Source organism: Rhinatrema bivittatum, chromosome 5 (assembly GCF_901001135.1).
Source record: "Rhinatrema bivittatum chromosome 5, aRhiBiv1.1, whole genome shotgun sequence".
In the NCBI taxonomy this organism is placed as follows: Eukaryota; Metazoa; Chordata; class Amphibia; order Gymnophiona; family Rhinatrematidae; genus Rhinatrema; species Rhinatrema bivittatum.
The window spans coordinates 261201245-261221075 of record NC_042619.1 but is presented as its reverse complement, the minus strand read 5'-3'; the positions used below and the strand labels follow the sequence as shown (position 1 = coordinate 261221075).

At 44.8% G+C, this 19831-nt stretch overlaps 1 protein-coding gene across 1 annotated transcript; it reads left to right on the top strand.

The window, feature by feature from the left end:
* The first annotated feature begins 1760 nt into the window (after positions 1–1760).
* On the top strand, positions 1761–9322 carry NODAL (nodal growth differentiation factor). The gene is made up of 3 exons (XM_029603261.1): positions 1761–2061; positions 3000–3790; positions 9170–9322. Exons 1-3 carry the CDS (start codon positions 1761–1763, stop codon positions 9320–9322), a joined length of 1245 nt encoding a protein of 414 aa, XP_029459121.1.
* Positions 9323–19831: the final 10509 nt, after the last annotated feature.

Sequence of the window (19831 nt, the reverse complement as noted above, 5' to 3'; positions counted from 1 at the left end):
GGGTTTTTACATTTATGAAATGCTTTTTTGTTTGTTTGTTTGTTTTTGTGGAGGAAAGGGGGGTCCAGTTTCATTTTGGTTTATTTTCATTTATATTGTGTATTTGGTTTCAAATAAACCACAAATGAAACAAACAAAATATACCAAAATGAAAAGCTGTAAGTGCACTCCCCTAATAGAAACCATCTAAGGGCAGGTAAGGACCCTGAGGTCCATCCAGTTTCTACCCAGTTCACTGGTGGTGCAATGCCAACCCTTCCTGGTGACCACACCGCCAGTCCTGTTTTCAGGATGTCCACAATGAATATGCATGAGCTAAATCTGCATCCATTGGCAATAAGTATATGCAAACTTAGGCCATGCATAGTCATTGCTTATATCCTGGAATCTCGACTGACCGTGGTGTACTCAGGACAGTCCTGCCCAGTTGATCTCTGACTTTCCCTTCCTATTTTGGCAATTAGGGAAGGGTCCTTTGTGCCTGTCCCAGGCTTTGTTAATTCCCTTCTAAAGATAAATTACAAAAAATAAATAAATAATAATCTGCTTTCAGGTAATGCATATTAGACTAACAAAAGTGGTTATTTAATGCACATATCACAAATAACATCTTGTTTTTGCTTACTGTTACTGTTTGGCTGCCTCTCTGAAATGAAAAGGAAAGGAAATAAAAAGTATTTGTATTCCCTAGTTAGCTTTTTAAAAGCAAAAAGACTTTTCCTTCAGCTCTCTAAATTCGGCAATGGGCACTGTAACCTTCAAAGCATTTCTAAGTAATCTGGGATGTAAAATCAAACGAAGATGGACATTTACTAAAAATCATCATTTTTACTAGGAGCCACAGAAATCTTTTCAAATCTGAAATCTGGATTGTTTTTTTCTTCTTCTTGCTCAGACAAAACTAACTCGATAAGTCTAAAATGCAATAGTTTAGCTTTTGACAGGGAGTTCAAATGTTATCAGGGTCGAACCTCTGTCCTGCCCATCTGAACGAGAATCCAAAACAATTAGGCCTTTTGAACGAGGACCTTCTCTTATTTTAACAGAGAGCTGTGGGTGTATCACGGTTTGAGAGAGAGAGGGGTAGAAAAGCGCAAACTCACACATTAAAGAAAAGAAATAGTACTTTAGAAAAACCAACCAACTCCCAAACGATGAGGGCAAACCTTGCACGGTTTACCTGTCCATCCTCCTGCCGCCGTAAAGCCGCTATAAACCCCTAGTGAGGTTATCACGCGGGTTGGGGACAGTGGACGTGGATGCGTGCGGACTCGTTGGCCTCCGTGCCTCGTAGACTTTCTACGGACACGCGAGGAGCTGGAAGCTGATATCTGAAATCCTCCCCCGCGATAGGCGAGATAAAGGACGCCAACAATCAAACCAACCCTTTATACAGTCCCCGCTCTCCGAGCTGTGTAATAAGAGGCGCTTTATGGGCCAGATAAGCGCACGGGAGCAGCCCTGGGACGTGAGATCACTTCCTAAAGCCCTCGGCCGTGCATAAGAATAGGGGGCTCGTTAAGGAGACAATGAACTTGCCAACTCTGACCTTTTGATGGAGAGTGGCTCACATCAAAGACTTGGTGATCAAAGGGGGGAGGGGAGCCTTTACAGCTATATAGAGGCCTGTCCCAGAGAGAGAGAGAGAGAGAGAGGGAAGGAGGGAGGGAGAGAGAGAGAGAGAGAGAGAGGGGCAACTTCGGACTCCGAAACGTCCAGTCAGTGGCAGGCGAGGACCTTCACAGCTCCTTCCAGCAGAGATGAGGGCATTCCCGGTGCTGCTCTCCCTCTGCCTCCTCTTCCTCTCCATCGAGGGAGGCCTCTGCAAGCCCAGCGCGCTGGCCCAGGCCGGGAGGGCGCCCGAGTCGCCACCTTCCAGCCAAAGGCTGAAGACGGTGGCCACCGTGTACGGGATCCGCCACTCGCCGCAGGCGCTCCGATACCCGCTCTATATGATGCAGCTGTACAAAACCTTCACCATGGGCAACCACTCCGGGCTGGCCCTGCTGGAGCATCCCGTGCTGCAGGAAGCGGACACCGTCCTCAGCCTGTTTGCCAAAAGTAAGAGCTAATCCTTGAATGCCCAATTAAAGCCGGAAAAGTAAAGGTGAATTTTAATTTGTTCAATCTATGTGTTCTCTATCTGGAGGACTGGCGGCCGTGGCTGTGTTTGTATTTTCCATAAAATCTGGCGTGTCTAATACACTCTAAAATATATTGGGAGGTGTAAAGAGAAAAGGCCGAGTGCCTCAGTGTGATGGACGTCAAATTTTACTGCTCAGTCAGTTTATTGCAGAAGCGATTTTTAAAAATGGTTTCCCGTAGAATTGCGGACTTGTGTATTTCAAGGAAGCATTGCACTGCAGAGAAATTCTTAATTTAATCGGTGCTACCAACAACGGACTAAAGTGCAATTGCCTTTGATGCTAATTTATAACGTTAGGTAGTAACGGGGCGTATTTTGGTGGGACTGCTGTAGAATGTTTAGTTTTCTTAATACCCCAAATTTGCGCTTATCAGGCAGTTGCCAGGACTTTGCGTTTCCTTTTTTTTTTTTCTCCTGTGCTTACAATTGGAGAATATAATGCAGTTTAATGGCATTGCTATTGGGGAATGGAAGTTATCTGCTAAGCCTTGTTTGTGTTCAAGTGATAGATGATGTCTTAGGAGAGCGTTCCCTGTGGGACCTGGGGTGTTGCAATGCTTACTTCTTCATTAGTTTTGTGGATTGGAGATCAGACGTCGTCTATAAAGAAAAGCCTACATGGAGACCCAATCCACATCCACAGTGTTTTGACATCTGGCAAAGAATAGACACAGGGTGGAGGTAGGAGTGCGTGTTTGTTTATTTTTTTTCAGTGAGCCGATGTCATATGGAAGAGAAGGCAATTCCATCCTATATAGTTTAGCCCAACTTATTTTCAATAAAGATGTGGTTTTCAGTTCTCTTGTTCCACGTTCAAATGCTGTTAATTAAATGTCTTTCTCTTGTCGCCCAGATTGCCTGGAAGTGGCTGATCGCTGGACTCTCTCGTTTGACCTGTCCTCGGTCTCCGGAAGCAACGAAGTGCAGCTGGCAGAGCTTCGGATCCACTTGCCTTCTTTCTCACAGTCCAAGAATGTGACGGTGGAGGTCTACCACAGCCAAGATCGGAGGTGTGGGGAGAACAAGACCTGTCAGGACAGGCGTTACCTGGGCACCTTCACCGCTGACCCTTCCGTCCGCTCCGGTTCTTCTTGGAAGGTCTTTAATGTGACCCAGATTCTCAGGTACTGGATCCACCGAGGCACTGACCTGCCTACCGGAACATTTTCGCAAACTCACTATTTACTCGAGGATGCTTGGGAACAGAAACTCGAATCCAACAGCAACCCTGTGGGGCCGAGGGAAGGGCATAAAGAACCGCAGCAAGAGAATGAGGACAGGATCATGCTGGTCGTCTTCTCCAAGGACAAGCCTTCTGGCCCCTCTTTCGGATCACCCAGCCTAATCAAGGAGGCCCAGAGGTCCAAGTATGTCCTTTCAGATCATGCCGACCTCGCTTGGAACCGCAGGCACCGAAGAAACAGGAAGGAACGGCATCGAATTAAAGTGGGAAATGTCCCTTCCAGGCTCACGGAGGAAGGCAAGCCACTGTGCAGGAAGGTGGACATGCTGGTGGACTTTGAGCACATAGGCTGGGGCAGCTGGATAGTCTATCCCAAGAGATACAACGCCTACAGGTGTGAGGGGATCTGTCCATCTCCAGTGGATGAGTCTTTCAATCCAACCAATCACGCATATATGCAGGTAAGATGGCCTTAAAGATCTTTACTTTATTCAAAACTATGACATTTTATTGCCTTTATACATCAAGGTTCTTTGTTCTTTAGTGAGATACAATGCAAGTGTTTTTATCCAGTGTGTTGATAATGACAGAATCCGAGGTTCTGCATCGTTGAACTCTTTGATGTTTCTCCAGTCTTTTGAAGTACAATACAACTGCAGAGCTGAAGCTCATATTTGATTCTGCTATACCGATGGTGCCCATATAGCTCCACATTGGGGGGGGGGGGGGGGGTGGCATTTGAACCAGTCCTGCTTTTACACCATTGAAGGCATGGAGCTGTATGTAGTTTTGATTTCTCTATTGCGTTCCCTAAGACAGGGCTTCCCAAATCTGTCCTGGTGATCCCATAGCTAAATAGGATTTCAGGACATCCACAATGAATATGCATGAGATTAAATTGTTTGTAATGGTCTTCACATAGATGGAGATATGTTGCATGCATATTCATTGAGGATAACCTGAAAACCAGATTGGTTGTGGGATCATCAGGACAGATCTGACCTAAGAAAAGCAGGGCTACAAAATTGTGTGTGCGTATGGGGAGGGGAAGGGGACAGGACTGTGCCCCCTTGACATGGAGTTATATGGTCTCCTTAACTATAGAGGAGCAGTGGAATCCTTTGGATGATTTGTTGCAGACTATTTCCACAGTTGGACACCCTGTAAGAACAAGATACAGGCAGGTCTGGCCTTCCCAGGCTGGGAGATGCTGAAGCTCTCTCCCTCTTTTCCTGTCTTTGGATTTCATTGACTCACCAATACATCAGCATGTTCAAATGTGAAAGATCAGCCAGCCTATCTGACTTGGGAGGAGATCAAGGTTTGGAGTTTCTTTAATTAAGGCAAAAACTGGCAGGAGAATTGTTCAAAGCCAACATAAATAGACAGCAAAAGTGCAAAATAAAAATAATCAGGAGAAATCCTAAAAGAAGTGAGTTCCTTCAGCTCCTATTATACCTTCACGTAAAATGTACTCTGTTCAACAATAATATTTTGCTTCTCTTTTGGATTATTATGTGGTTCTGCATAGTGGGACATGAGAGAGGAGGAGCACTTTTGTATAAATGAAACAAAAGAAAACCAAACATCACTTTGTTCATTTTATGTGTTGTTTTCCTCACCAGCCCCTACCATGGTTCCCTTCCACTCCTTGCTCCTGCTGCAAAATTAACAGTTTCAAGGCCCCCAGCCCTGCTCCCCCTTTCCCTTTCCCTCCCCCCCCCCCATGCCTCTTGAAAGTCCAGCTGGTTGCTCCTGCCTAGCTAGGTCAGTATTTTAAAATGGTGTTGGCCAACCCCGGCTCTTAACAGCTGGACATACTGGATAGACCAGTTAGTCTTTTTCTGACATCAGCTGCTATATTATCCATGTTACTATTTTCTATGCAGAATGAGTTTGCTCTGTTTTGAGAACAGGGGAGTAGGGGAGATTTGTGCTGGAGGGTATATGTCACCTATTGCTGTATTCAGACCTGATCCTGCAGAAGCTGAATTCTTGGCAGGGAGATCACAACCTTCTACTGGACCAGCTTCCAGTTGTCCGAAGATGATGTAGTGTATGGACCTTTGAAACTAGATGAGAGGAGATGAAATGGGTCTTGAAACTTCCTAATCATCATTGTTTATTTGTTTCACACTTTTCCAACAGATGAGCTCAAGGGATGAAACAAATAAATGATGATGATCTTAGATCTTTGGCCATCTTTCTGTATAATTCTTATATAGACCCAATAAAAGGTATCACAGCCCTGCAGAGAGTCCATTTGTGTCCTTCTAGTAAATACACTAAGTGAAACGGGGTTGCGGCTTGCATGACATATGAAATGATAAAGTAGTTTGGCTGCCGCGTACCACTCCTAGCATTGTTGTATTTGTCACTGATTGCACTTACGCGTGGAGGAGAGTGGAAATAATAATATACAACAACAACTAATAATAATAATAATGAAGCATTAAGGCAGGACAAAAAGTTATTTGCTTTTCCGTCTTACTTAAATGTTTCATAAGACCCTGTTATCAGATATATAGAGAGAAGCATAAATAACTCAGTTACCAACCCATTCCCATCAAGTCCCTTAATATTAGCATGTGACCATTCTGGAGGAGGGTAGATCAGCACTGAGAGAGAGAGAGAGTACAGGTTTGGGGATGAAGCAGGGAAAGCAGCCAGGAGCTGGGGTGGTAGCAGCAGCAGCAGGGGCCCAGGTTAGTGGTGTCAGACCTCCCAGAATGCCAATGCCCTTTAGAAGATCAATTTTCAGAAGGGTTAGATGCCCAACTTTTGGGCTGATACAGTAAAAATCGCAGGAGAGCGGGCGAGCACCCGCTCTCCTATGCACGTGATACAGTAAAATAATTTATTTAAATTAGGGTCCGCGGCAAAAGGAGGCACTAGGAACACTAGCGCGTCCCTAGCGCCTCTTTTTGGACAGAAACGGTGGCTGTCAGCGGGTTTGACAGTAGACGCTCAATTTTGCCGGCGTCGGTTCTTGAGCCCACCGAGCCATGGGTTCGGAAACCGGACGCTGGCAAAATTGAGCGACTGGTTTTCAACCCGCGAGCCGCGGGCCCATTTTACTTTTTTTTACTTTTGGGGCCTCCGACTTAATATCGCCATGATATTAAGTCGGAGGGTGGACAGAAAAGCAGTTTTTACTACTACTGCTTTTCTGTGCACTTACCTGGTGCCAGCAGAAATTAACGCCTACCTTTGGGTAGGCGCTAATTTCTTAAAGTAAAATGTGCGTCTTGTCTGCACATTTTACTTACTGAATCGCGCGGGAATAACTAATAGGGCCATCTACATGCATTTGCATGTTGTGGGCTCTATTAGGTTCGGGGCGGGTTGGACGTGCGTTTTGGATGCACTATTACCCCTTAGTGAATAAGGGGTAAAGCTAGAGCATCAAAAACGAGCGTCAAATCGCAGGTTAACAGTGCGCTCTGTGGGTGGATACAGTGACAGAGCTGGATGGAGAAAAAAAAAGTTAGGCTGTTAGCACTGATTTTCATCATTAGGCATTTAACATAGAGGGTCATTTTTCAAATCGCGTTATTGCAATATTGGGCATTAGGGCATAACACATGTGATAACGCATCGCGAGATGCGTATGCAAATTTGAAAAATTTAGTCAAGTGGGAGGAATAAATGAAAATGAGGGGTGCTTAACGGAGAGAGAGCACCTCTAGGGAGGAACACATATTAGTCAACTTTTTATACCACTGTAAGAGGGGGCATTCTGAACACGGGATGAGGTTTTGATGATGTGCTAGGTTTTGGGGGCAGTTTTACATGCACAGTCAGAGGTATGAACAGCACAGTTACCATCAGTGAAGATTTTATGTAATTTGGAGTGATGAAAGATATAAAAAGATGAGATTTGTACAATGTACTCTTGACCTAAACAGCACAGTAGACATCAGTGAAGATTTTATGTGATTTGGAGTGATGAAAGATATAAAAAGATGAGATTTGTACAATGTACTCTTGACCTAGCTTGATGGACTCTCTCCCTAGCTGCTATCAAGCTAGGTCCAGAGTATTGTACAAATCTCATCTTTGTGTACCTTTCATCACTCCAAATCACATAAAATCTTCACTGATGTCTACTGTGCTGTTTGTAGCTCTGACTGTGCATGTAAAACTGCCCCCAAAATCTAGCCCAGCACCAAAACTTCACCCCGAGTTACTAGTTGCTCCTCTTACAGTGGTATAAATAGTTTACTTATATCAGTGGGGCGGGGCAGGGCAGGGCGGGGCCAGTACAGAGGGGAAGGGGAAGGGAGGTTAGGGTAGCGGGTAGGGAACTGGGGAAAGCTGCGATGTGTTGCCGTGTGAAACTTGCATAATTCCTCCCCCCTTGCGTGCGCGGATAACAAAATCCAGCGCGCATGTGCACATGGCCCAATGTGTTATAAAATCAGAGTGTCCATGTGTGTGCGCCGGGAAGTGGGCTCGCTTGTATTAAAATCTACCCCTTTATCGTGGGTGCGATTTATCACACATTGCGGGAAAATAGCTATGAGATGCGGTTCCTGGGAAATTACCCTTTATTGCAAGCGCTATTTTCATGAAAATGATAGCAAAATGATAAATCTAGGCCTTAGGGACTAATATTCTAAAGAGTGCAAAATTTAATTCACTATTTATTTATTTGCATATGCTGTTTTTCTATCAGGACTGCCATGCAAATAAGCCTGGTACAAAAATAGCATATGTAGTTTAGCTATAAATTGTTTTGCAAAGCTTTAGCTACAACTTATTAAGGTGTAGTTAAAGGTTTTGCAAAATCAAGATTACGAAGCTGTGCATGTATCTTTTCTGTGTTCTCATAGTTAAAGAGCTACTTTGCATAATGTTGCATTGCAGTTACTTGTTAAATATGAATTTAAATACAATTTCACATGCCTAAAGCTATACCCAGAATATAGCTATTTGCAAATCTGTTTTGCAAAATTTGCTAATTTTGTGCACTAATAGGGCAAATAATTCACACTATTTGTCCTTTAAGCACACAAAGTGGCCTTTGCACAATTTTGCAGTCTTTAGTGCATTGGCCTTTTGGGCTACTAAATCTAAGAAAATTAATTGCAGTTCTAAATTTAGTTACTTGAATTCGTTTGAATTTTCAGCCAGCAATTTAGGAACCTAAGTTGAACTGAAAATTATTTCTAATTTAAGTTCCCTCAATTTAGCTCCTAAATGAAATGCTGAACATTTTCTGATCCCTGAATGTCCCATCAGGGACCTGCAGACCTTTACAATACATTGTCATTTGTTATGTTATGCTGTACCACATTTCTTAAAGCAAAGTTCAACCAAAAGCAGTTTATAGAATAATCAAATACATAAAAATATGAAACATCAGTACTCTAAAGATACATCAGTTAAATGCAATTATCAAAACAGAATCACAATTCAATACATAATAAAAAAAATAAAAAAACTATATCCTAAAAAACAACTAAATCCCACTCTTTACTCTCTCTAGGGAATGGACTAGGTGAGTTCACAATAAAATTAATTATAAAACAACAATAATTTGCACTTCTAGTACTTTTATGTTGTGATACTTCAGAAACAGGCAAGGATATGCCATGATGGAAAGTTTGGCTGCCAGTTTGGGAGCCATACCTGTATAACATCTGTCAGAGATGATGATGGGTTCTGGGCATGATAAGCCTGTGCCTGCTACCCAAGTTCTGCAGACTGGACTTTAGAGGCGATTTATAATCTTGGGATTATTCAAAATCATTTGGGTAATGTTGTTTCCTTTCAGAAAGCTTTGGAACAGAAATTCAATATTCCTTTCTTTATCTGTATATTTCTCTCACTGACAGAGCCTGGTGAATTTGTACCAGCCGGATAAAACTGTTTGCCCTTCCTGCGTTCCTGTGAGGATGAGCTCCCTCTCCATGCTGTACTATGAGGAGGAGGAGGTGGTGCTCCGCCACCACGCCGATATGGTGGTTGAAGACTGTGGCTGCAATTGAAGTGGCACTGTGGGCTCCATTAGCCTTGGAATGACTTTCACACACACATAAAAATCAGCTCTTCTTCTTCTCCTATAGACTAAAAAAAAAAAAGGGACCTGGAAGCAAATGAAGGCCTTGAGGATTCTGCCCACCGTAAGCTTTTGATGAGCTTGTCTGTAAAAGTTTATCAAGAGCTTTGTAAATCGCTCTTAGAATTTATGAATAGATTATATAGATAAGACAGATATATATTTTTGTATATAAAGATAAAATGAAAAAAAATATTGTGTTAAAAATACATCTGTATGCAAAAACTGTATATGTACTTCTAGAACATTGGTTTTATGCTTAAAAGGATTACTTTTGTTAAAACTGTTAATTTGTTAACTTATATAATGCAGTTGCTGTTTTAGTCTGCTTAGACTGGTAGGATTAAAGTTCAACAAATAAGTTACTTCTTTTTCCCATTGACCCGATGAAGGGGGTTTAACTCTCCAAGGCTCGGTCACATGCATGCTAAGTTAGTCCCATAACGAAGCTCTCACCTGCAACTTATTTGTTGACCTTTGATTCCTAGACGTTTTTGAAGATGGAAAATGTAACAAATTCTGCCTGTGGTACTTTCTGTAAAACTGAGAAGAACCTGTTCCAGGAATGGAGCTGGGAAGCAAACCTTTTGGCGGCTCCTGAAGGTCGTTTCAAGGGCAGGCACGATGCTCGGCCATGTGTCATGGCTGAACATCCCGTGACAAGGCGTGTACTTGGGTGGGACCCTGAGCAACAGTGCTGATCAGTTCCTGAATACCCGTGGTGGGGAGCGGTTTCTTTTACATGAAAGGGAACGCCCCCCAAATCCCTTTAGCAGAAAACCTGACAAATACTTTGTCCCGTCCCCCCCTCCCTCGTTTGGTCATTAGTAGCTCGTAGAACCGCCTTTGATAGATTTAACTTAATTTCCTTGCAAGTAGGAAAATTCCTCCCACCGTCCCCCCAGTGTTTTATACTGTTGTATTGTGGTGAACAGTGGTGAAATGGCAGATTTGGTTACCATGGTCTGGCAGTAGAATTGCGCATGGCAAAATCTTTCCTTTCAATTTTTTGATGCATTTCCTATTTATTTTGGGTTGTTAAAGTTTGTTCGTTTCATTTCATTGGTGCTGTTTTAGCATGCCCCAGCACAACACAAACAGCAGTGTGTTGTGTCGTTTCGGATGGCAAGTGAGTGACATGAAACAAAAACAAGCGATATCATTATTATTTCCTGGTCATTTTTAAAAGGACAGCACATCTTTCTACTTTAGAGCCTACCTAATCTCAGGTTTTACCCTCACTTCCTCAGAACTAAAGATCCTCTGCACTTATCCCAGGCTTTCTTAAAGCAGATTAGAGTTTTCCTCTCCCAGCTCACCTGGAAAACCATTGCGGGCATCCGCCACCCTTTCCGGGAAGTTTTCTAATGTTACTTTGAGTCTAGCCCCTCTGAGCCTCATATTGTGGCCTCTGGCTCTAGAACTTCTTTTCCACTGAAAAAGCTCTGCGTCTTGGGCTTTGCTTATATTTTCCCCTCTGTTATCACCTCTCCCTCTAGGGTCCCAACATTTAGGTCCTTAACTCCAAGATTTTGGTGCAGGACTTACATACTTTTGGATGCCTTTTTCTGGACCACCTCTGCTCTCTGGTTCATGTTGGAGGTCCAGCCTTCAGAAATGGACAGAATAATTCTTGTGACCTGTATTCAGGCGTTAGCATCTTTTTTTCCCCCCTACTGGTAATAGCTTGCCTTGCATGCTAGTGGTCTTCTGGGTCTCACCACTCGCATACAAACAAGACGTCACACGCCAGTAGACTGTAAGAGGCTCAGAAGAAAGCAGCATGGTTCTGTCTTCAAAACCTCTAGTGCCTAAAGGTAGAGTAACAAACACTGCTGCTGCTGCAAAGTTTTCTTTTAGAGATGAAAAAAAAAATAGTTACAGCTAACAAGAATTGTATGGAGGGAAAAAAAAAAATCAAAACCTGAATATTTTGCTTATAAAAATACATCTAATTTTAATAAAATGTTTTATTGTTCGCAGCTTTTTTTTCCCATTATCAACTGTTAATAATAAAACTAAAGGGACCTTATCTGCAGTCATACCAGTTAGTTGGTTGGTAACCCTGTGGTGTCCTCCCAAAGTAGACATTCTGTCTGCAATGAAGGATTTTCATCTAATATGTTTTGGTTTTCATTCCATCCAATACACTGTGACCCCCGCTGTGCCCTAGGACAATCTGTTCCTTTCGCGGCTGAGCTTGGATTTAATGGCAAGTGCAGTGTAATTAGAGAAAGAGAACTGCGTTTTGTTAGAATAACTCAGTTGACAGTGGAAGCCGAAAATTCTATCATTTCTCTTCTGATTTAATTTCAGTTCTAGTTTAACAGAGGTGTCCTGAACATGCCCGCAGTTTAGTTACCCCTATCATTATGACCTGGTGGCACTGCTGTGCTGTCTGTCAGCACAGCCCCGTGCAGGCCTTACCCTGAAACATGAAAAGCAGGAATACAGCGCAGACAGCTAAAGAGCAGAGCCCCGTGTAGGCATCGCGTTAATACACATAAAATAGAAACAGAGCATGGTCTTTATTAGAGCTCTATACCGGTGTCACGCTGATACACGTTAAGCATGAATACAGCACAGGCAACTGAAGAGCAGGCGAAGAAGAGTCCAGAAATGTAGAAATAAGGATTGTTAGAACAATAAAGAGACTTAGGAATAATTCCATCAGAGACAAAACTGCATTCATATTTTATAGTAATGTACAGTGGCTATAAAAATATGATTTAACAAAAATCAGGGGAGGAGGAAGGAAAGGCATAGTATGCTTAGGCCTCAATTTTGCTAAATTCCGGCGTTACTTATTTGGGTTGGCTCAGGGTGATGGGCAGTTCAGTCCCAAGGAAACTCAGAAGCACTTGGAATATTTTCACATACCTCAAAATTTGGCAGAATAGAAACCTTGGTGACAAAGTCTTGACAGTTATTCAGATGCCATAAATGAGGTGAATCAATGTGTCCTGAAAAAGGAAAACCTAAAATAAAAACCAAAGACAATACCTCTCACAACTAAATCATTCTTAAAGAAATAAATGTTTTTTGGAGCTGAAGAGCAAATGGAATCTACAAGACATGTAAGAGAGGAGGGAGGGGAGATGTTTGCATAAGCAGAGAGGTCCCAGGGTGGGCTGGAAGTGGTGCAGTCAGAGACGTGAATGTGTCAATGGCCTGATTCACAGAAACATGCTACTTTCCTGGTGATGACCTAAGGATGGGATATTCATGTGTGCCCGCCTTAACTCATAAAAACTTACCAGCTAAGTACACATCGCATTCCCCTTGTCACAGATTTAATTTGGGCTGGTCCTGGCTTCTCAGGGCGCACCAGCAGCTGAGAACATTTCATGTCTCCCTGCCAGGGGGTTGAATGAAAGTGGCCCCCACTGTGCAGGACAGCAAGGTCTCAAACAGGACAAGTGGCAAGCACAAATACCTTGATCAGTGACACATTTACAGCCAGTCACTGGTTGCCAAATCTTGCCCAGGAAACCTCCAGACAGGTCTGCTTGCAGGATCTCTGCAATAAATATTCATGGGATGTTATGCACCGAGGCCTAAAAGCCATCCTAACATAATTAGGGACCTTCATTTTCATTTATTTTATTTTTTTCTGGGAATGTATCAGAATTTTTCATAATGGAGAAAATCAGGGGAAAATAATGACTGATTTTATTTCACCGGTTATCTCCTGTTTTGGTTTGGTATAAGAAACACTGAAAATTCCTAGGGAAAATAAAAGAAAAAAACTGAAAACGAAAGTCCCTGCTTATACATTTTGGTTACCTAGAAATCCAGACTTGTGGGGCTGGGGATGGGGTCAGCAGGACTGGATATAAATGATCATTAATTATAAAGCCTTGAGGGCACTTACCCAGCAAAGAGTCGCAAAGCCCATCCCCTATCACTGCATGCTCTCCTGCACTTGTAAGTAGGAGGCGTGATCTGGAATGGTCAGTGGAGCAATTGAGTGAGCCATTTATTTACCATGGTCTTTATTGGCAGATAATGTCCTGTCTGGACTTTATCTCCAAAGCAAGGTATAAATTGACAGGATCTTTTCCAGTCATCAAGGACTATTGCTAACAAGTGCTTGCTTTAGGAGTTGCTCTTTTCATACTTTAAAGCATAAGTTTGAAAACAAAGATTCTTGTGTGAGTGAGTGAGTGAGTGACAGAGGGCTGCAGGGGCTTAATCCTAGGCAAACTTTCTATTTCAGTCCTGAAAATTCAAGTTCACAACATCTCTTGTAAAGGTGGCCATGGTCCAGGAATGAAATTGGACAGAGTCAATGGGGTTTCTCTTAGCTGCTGCAATATTTGTTCAGACCAATGCAATAAAATGCGCTCAGCCTAGCGCACAGGGTAACCTGTGGTTTGGCGCACGTTTTGGATGCATTAGATTAACACCTGATGCAATAAGGAGATTAGTATCTCCAAAACACGTGTCCAAACAAGCATGTAGTTAACAGCGCTCATCACATGTAAATGCCATGTAGATGAGGCTATTAGCTATTACCCCTGATGAAAAAAATAGCCGTGCACCTGATGCGCAATTTTTAGCACGGCAAATCTAATGCCAGCCCTGGAGCTGGCGTAAAGTCTTGCCATGCGTCAAGGGCTCAACTAAAAATACAGCTTCTCTATAGTTCCTCCTGCATAGAATCATTGCAATAATAAGATCTACTCCTTGCAATGACTAAAAATTATTGAAAAATGAAAGGCTTGATGAAACAAACATTTTTTGGGGTGCACAACATACACCTTCCAGGCCCTGTATATTGTGTGGATATTGTGCCAGTAAATTATCTGCGGTGGGATAAAACGGATGCTTGTATTGAGCGTCCATTTTCCTAACCTGTGCACCGCCACATCTCCTGGGCCCCCAATGCTTTTGAGTGCTAGGGATGCACAATTTATCCCTAATGCGTCCTTTTTGGCACGACAGCTCATTAGAACATTGCATCACGTGCCCAGGAGAGGTGGATGTGCGCATGTTGAAAAAAACAGGCGCCCAGTTTGGACGCAGGTTTTTATGCACCTGATATTGCATCGTTTCCTTTTCTTCCTTCTACCCTTCCTCTTGCTTTCACCCCCCCACTACTCCTTTGGCACCCCCTTCCTTCCCCCTCCTCTGTGTGCCTCCTCCCATCACAGGTCCTTGGACATTTCCTGCAGAAGCCACAAACCCAATGGCAGGCAGATTTGTTTTGCCCTGTGTGTCTGCAGCTCCTGCTTTATGTGGATTTCCATGGAGCCAACTAACCCCTTCTACCTACCTACTGGATTGACCCCCCTTCCCATCCTCCCTAGACCTCCATCCCCTTGGCATGCTCTAGTTAAGCCCTGACCTTTTTTGATCAATATTTTTCAGAGTGTTTGTAAGCATCAGCCCCTGAAAAGCCCTGTTGGTAAGAAGCCCAACAGAAAAGAGCCCAAGACTGACGCCCCTTCCTTTCTGGCTAGCAGATGTGCTGCCTGCCCCTCAGTGGGGCCGATGCAATAGTGGTGCGCCCAGCCTAGCGCACAGGTGGTTGGACGCACGTTTTGGATGCACTAGACTGGCACCCGATGTAATAAGGAGATTAGCGCATCCAAAATGTGAACCCAAACATGTAGCTGACAGCGCTCATCACATGTAAATTCCATGCTGATGAAGGTATTAGCTATTAATCCCCCGGTGCAGAAAATCACTGGGCGCCCAACACACACTTTATAACGTGGCAAATTTAGCTCCAGCCCCGGAGGTGGCATTAAGTCAATCCATGAGTCAAGGGCTCAAGAGAAATTTAAAAAATACTGTCCTCTGTGGTTTCTCCTATGCAGTATTGTTACGCTACTTAAATCTACTGCTTGCAGTGTTTAAGAATAAAGGTATAATGTAATGGCTTGATGTTTTAAAAATAAAAATTCTGGATGCACAATACACACACTCCAGGCCCATTTCATCCTTTGCTATTGTGTGTGTGTGTATATTGGGCGAAATTGATCTGATGCTGGATAAAATGGACGCTTGGATTGAGCGCCCATTGCAATTGTGGGCACCCGATGCACGAGCGCTAGGGATGCAAATTTTTCTCTAGCATGTCCTTTTTAACCCAGGAGCGCATTTAAATATTGAATCGGGCACCCAGGAGACATGGCTGTGTGCGAGTTAGGGAAATGGGCGCGCAATATGAGCGCCCGTTTTAACGGGCATCTTATTGCAACAGCCCTAGTGTGAGGCCTGGGTGTATTCTGGCATTTGCCCCGACTTGTCCTGGGTCCCCTTCATTTCAGCCTTTCTGCCTAGAAGAGCTATTAAGGAACATTTTCCTTTTAAAGTATTTCCAGCTAGGTACCTCTTCATGCAGTTTTAGCATCTGACCTTAATTTTTCAAAGTCATATCAAAGTTGCTCCACCCCTCCTTCATTTTGAAGACAACAACACTTTGTTGAGTGCTGATTTCAAAACTATGGGTTCGAAAGTATGAAAACTACGGATGGCCCTGACATCCCAAGAAATGATGAAATGACTTTTTTTTTTTTTAAACAGATTCGTTTCTTGGATTTAGTGTTCAAAATAAGCACAGTTATATTTCCAGGAAAAAGTTGTGACACAGGCAAAAAAATTCAGACTAAGAAACATTGAAATGGCAAAGAAAATCCACAGAATAGAAAGCGTCAAATTCAAATCCATTCAAAAGGAAACTGAACTGGAGAGCTCAGGCTGGTGTGCAGGACTCCATTACTAAAACCATCCTAATTTGGCACTGTCACCACTGTTGTTAATGTCAGCACAGAGACCAAGAAGAATGAATCACTCTGGCACTCCTTCCAGAGCAGAGTAGAGGTACCAGGACTATCTCTTAGCTCAGTGGTGCTCCCAGTGTGCCCATCTGATGTGGTGGTTGGCCTGGGGGATCCCCCTTGGATGAAACAGCTGCAGAGTAGCAGCCATATTGAAGCCTAATGCCGCTGCTGTAGTGACAACAGAGCCATGGCACACTAGCAACCTTTGCCCTAGCACTCCAAGTGGACACATGTCTTGTCTGTCTCTTCCAATGACCCTGGGAGAGTGTGTGTGTGTGTGTGGGTGTGCATGTGTGTGTGAGTGTGTGAGTGAGTGTGAGTGAGTGTGTGTGTGAGTGTGTGTGAGTGTGTGTGTGTGAGTGAGTGTGAGTGTGAGTGAGTGTGTGTAGAAAGCTAAGGAAAGATGAGAGAAGCTTGCACTATCTGCCTACGCTGAACATGTTCTGCAAGCTTGCAGTACTGCTACCTGTGCAGTACCTGTTCTGCGGTGGGGCAGGATGTGCATGTGTGACCTGTCAAAGACCTTCCCCTATGTGGGCATAGAACAGCTGGCGGTTGAGTTTGGGGGGGGGGGGCATGCAAATCAATGATGAATTATGTTCTAATTACCTTACAAGGCATCCGTGAAGGAAGCTGCAGGAAAGTGACCAGGGTAGCTGGGAGGAGGGGGAGGGTGGCAAGGGGGTGAGGGGGTGAGGGGATGCTGCCCAGAGCACTGAATACACAAACGGGCAGAACCAGCTGCAACTTGCTTGTGGTCACATCTGCTGTCTGTCCTGGGAATTTTCCTCCACCCTGTATAAACATTTAAAGGTCTGGTGATGCTCCTGAGCACGAATTTCAGGACACTACAGCCTCTACTTTTCAGAAAAAAAAAAAATCATCATAGCCAGGGCTTCAGTGAGACAGCCAGAATGATGGACCCTGTGTTTTTGTAAACCAGGAAGCTGAGGAGGGGGTGGGTGGATAGGAGGTAGCTGTCTGTCAGATGCGTTTCTATAACTGGGCAGAGACTAAAGTCCTGGGCTTGGAATCAAAGGAGTTTCCTGTCCGGGTGTTATATCTGTATAATGCCCCCTAAAACCTGAGACACAACACAGCCAAAGTTAAAGTGAAAACTGAGGGTCATTAAACCAGTCCTACAGATTCCAGTGACTGTCTCCTCAAACGGCACAACAGGATAAAAAAAAAAAAAAAAAGCCAGCAACCCCAAAAATGAGTACATACAAGTATTATGCAGTGCCCACCAGTGTCATGTAATAGTAGCACTACATAAAGTGAAATAGCAGCGGCCCCGATATAATAAGGTGCGATGGCCTGTGCGCACAGTTTTACCAGCAAATGTCCACACATTTTTTGCACACAGACTTTACTTTCCATTTAGCAACGAGCTCTGCACGCAAAAAGGAGCAGATTTTAAAAGGCAGGGGGGTTACACGCACCGAGCCTATTTTGCATAGGCCCAGCGACGCGTGTATGTCCCGGGGCTTGAAAAAAGGGGCGAGGCATGTGCGGTCCGGGGTGGGGGCATGGCCAGAGGCTTTCATAGGGCTGCTAGGCTGGCACACCCAACCTACGCCTGCCCGGAGGCAGGCGCAACTTGTAAAACAAAGGTCGGGGGGGGGGGGGGGTTGGAAGGAAAGTTCCCTCAGAGGCCGCTCTGATTTTGGAGCGGCCTCGGAGAGAACGGGGAAAGCCATCGGGGCTCCCCTAGGGCTCAGTGTGCGCAAGGTGCACCCCCTTGTGCGCGCTGACCCCGGATTTTATAACGTGCACGCGGCTGCATGCGTATGTTATAAAATCGGGCGTACATTTGTGCTCGCCAGGTCGCGTGCACAAATGTACGCCCGCGAGTACCTCTTAAAATCCGGCCCAAAATGTGCGCACAATCCTGAGTAAAACTGGGCACACAGATTATCACTCCTCCATTTAAATCCCATGTTAATGAGCTGGAGTAAAGTTACTCAGGTTACTGCTAGCCTATAGGGCTGAACCCGAAGCTCACGGTGCGGGGACCTGTACTCGGAATTTATGCACATAAAACACAATGGGGCGGATTTTAAAAGGCCTGTGCGCGTAAATCCTTCTGGAAGGATTTACGCGTGCAGGGCCCTTGTGCGCCGGCTCGCCTATTTTGCATAGGCCGCCGACGCGCGTAAAGCCCTGGGACGCGCGTAAGTCCCGGGGCTTTCGAAAAGGGGCGGGAAGGGGCATGTCTGGGGGCGTTCCCGAAACAACGCGGCGTTTCGGGGGCGGGCCTGGGGGCGTGGCGCCGGCCCGGGGGCATGGTCGAGGCCTCCGGACCAGCCCCCGGGACCGGAGGACGGAGCGGGGCTGCCGGCCGGCGCGCGCAAAGTTAGGGGGGGGGGGGGTGGGTTAGGTAGGGGAAGGGAGGGCGAAGGAAAGTTCCCTCCGAGGCCGCTCCGAAATCGGAGCGGCCTCGGAGGAAACAGGCAGCGCGCTCTGGGCTCGGCGCGCGCAGGTTGCACAAATGTGCACCCCCTTGCGCGCGCCAACCCCGGATTTTATAAGATACGCGCGGCTACGCGTGCATCTTATAAAATCCAGCGTACTTTTGTTCGCGCCTGGTGCGCAAACAAAAGTACGCAATCGCGTATTTTTTAAAGATCTACCCCAATTAGTGTACAAATCATGTTTTCTGAGCAGAGAATCTGCTTTGTTCACAAATTATGTTATGCACAGAAATTGTGTTTTGTGTGCTTAAATCTTGTTTTATGCACAGAAGGCACTATAGGTCGGATTTTCAGAGGATTTACGCACGTGGGGGGGAGTTACTCGCACCGGGCCTATTTTATAAAGGCCCAGCGACACGCGTAAAGCCCTGGGACGTGTCTACTAAAGGGGCGGTCCGGGGGCAGGGCGGGTTGGTCCGGGGGCGGGGCCAGAGGCCTCCGGCACAGTGGCCATTTGCTGCTGTTGGAGGATCGCGTGCCGGCAGGCTGCTGGTGCGCGCAACCTGCGTCTGCCTCCAGGCAGGCACAAAAGGTGAGACAAAAATTTTGGGGGGTTAGGTTAGGGCTAGGGGAATGGGGGAAGGCCGCAGGCGTCGGCGCGCGCAAGGCGCACTAGTGTGCACCTTGCGCGCGCCGACCCTTGATTTTATAACATGCACGCGCCTGCATAAGTTATAAAATCGGACATACATGTGCGTGCGCCAGGTAGCGCGCGCACATGTACGCCCGCACGTATGTCTGAAAATCTACCCCTATATGTGCAGAAAACATGTTTTCTGTGCACAGGCATTTCATGTGTGCTAAGCATGTCTTCAGTGCATATTTTCGGGATAGCATGTTTTGGGTTTTATTTTTTTTACACAGATGCATTGGCATACAATTAGCTTATTGCATTGGGAATTAATTTTTTACTGTGTGAGCAAATAAAATGTGACTTAAATTTTAACTCACATTTTTTTTACTCCCATTTTATTTCATCAGGCCTAGGGTTAGCAGTCAGAAAACAAAAAAAAGAGTGCAAAAATTTCAGCAAACGGGAAAAAGTGTGACAGAACTGTTTCATGCATATTGATAAAGGATCCTAATGTGCTCTGCACTGCAGTGCTTCTAAAAATGAAATCACCCATAGTTCTGGTGAATAATCAGAGCTGTAAATATTAGTTCCATAGGTAT

Excerpts from the sequence above, each read along its gene's own strand:
- NODAL (XM_029603261.1), top strand. The coding sequence starts at position 1,761 with ATGAGGGCATTCCCGGTGCTGCTCTCCCTCTGCCTCCTCTTCCTCTCC. Across the intron at positions 2,062-2,999 it reads CCTCAGCCTGTTTGCCAAAA|ATTGCCTGGAAGTGGCTGAT; the intron begins GTAAGAGCTAAT and ends CTTGTCGCCCAG. Across the intron at positions 3,791-9,169 it reads CCAATCACGCATATATGCAG|AGCCTGGTGAATTTGTACCA; the intron begins GTAAGATGGCCT and ends TCTCACTGACAG.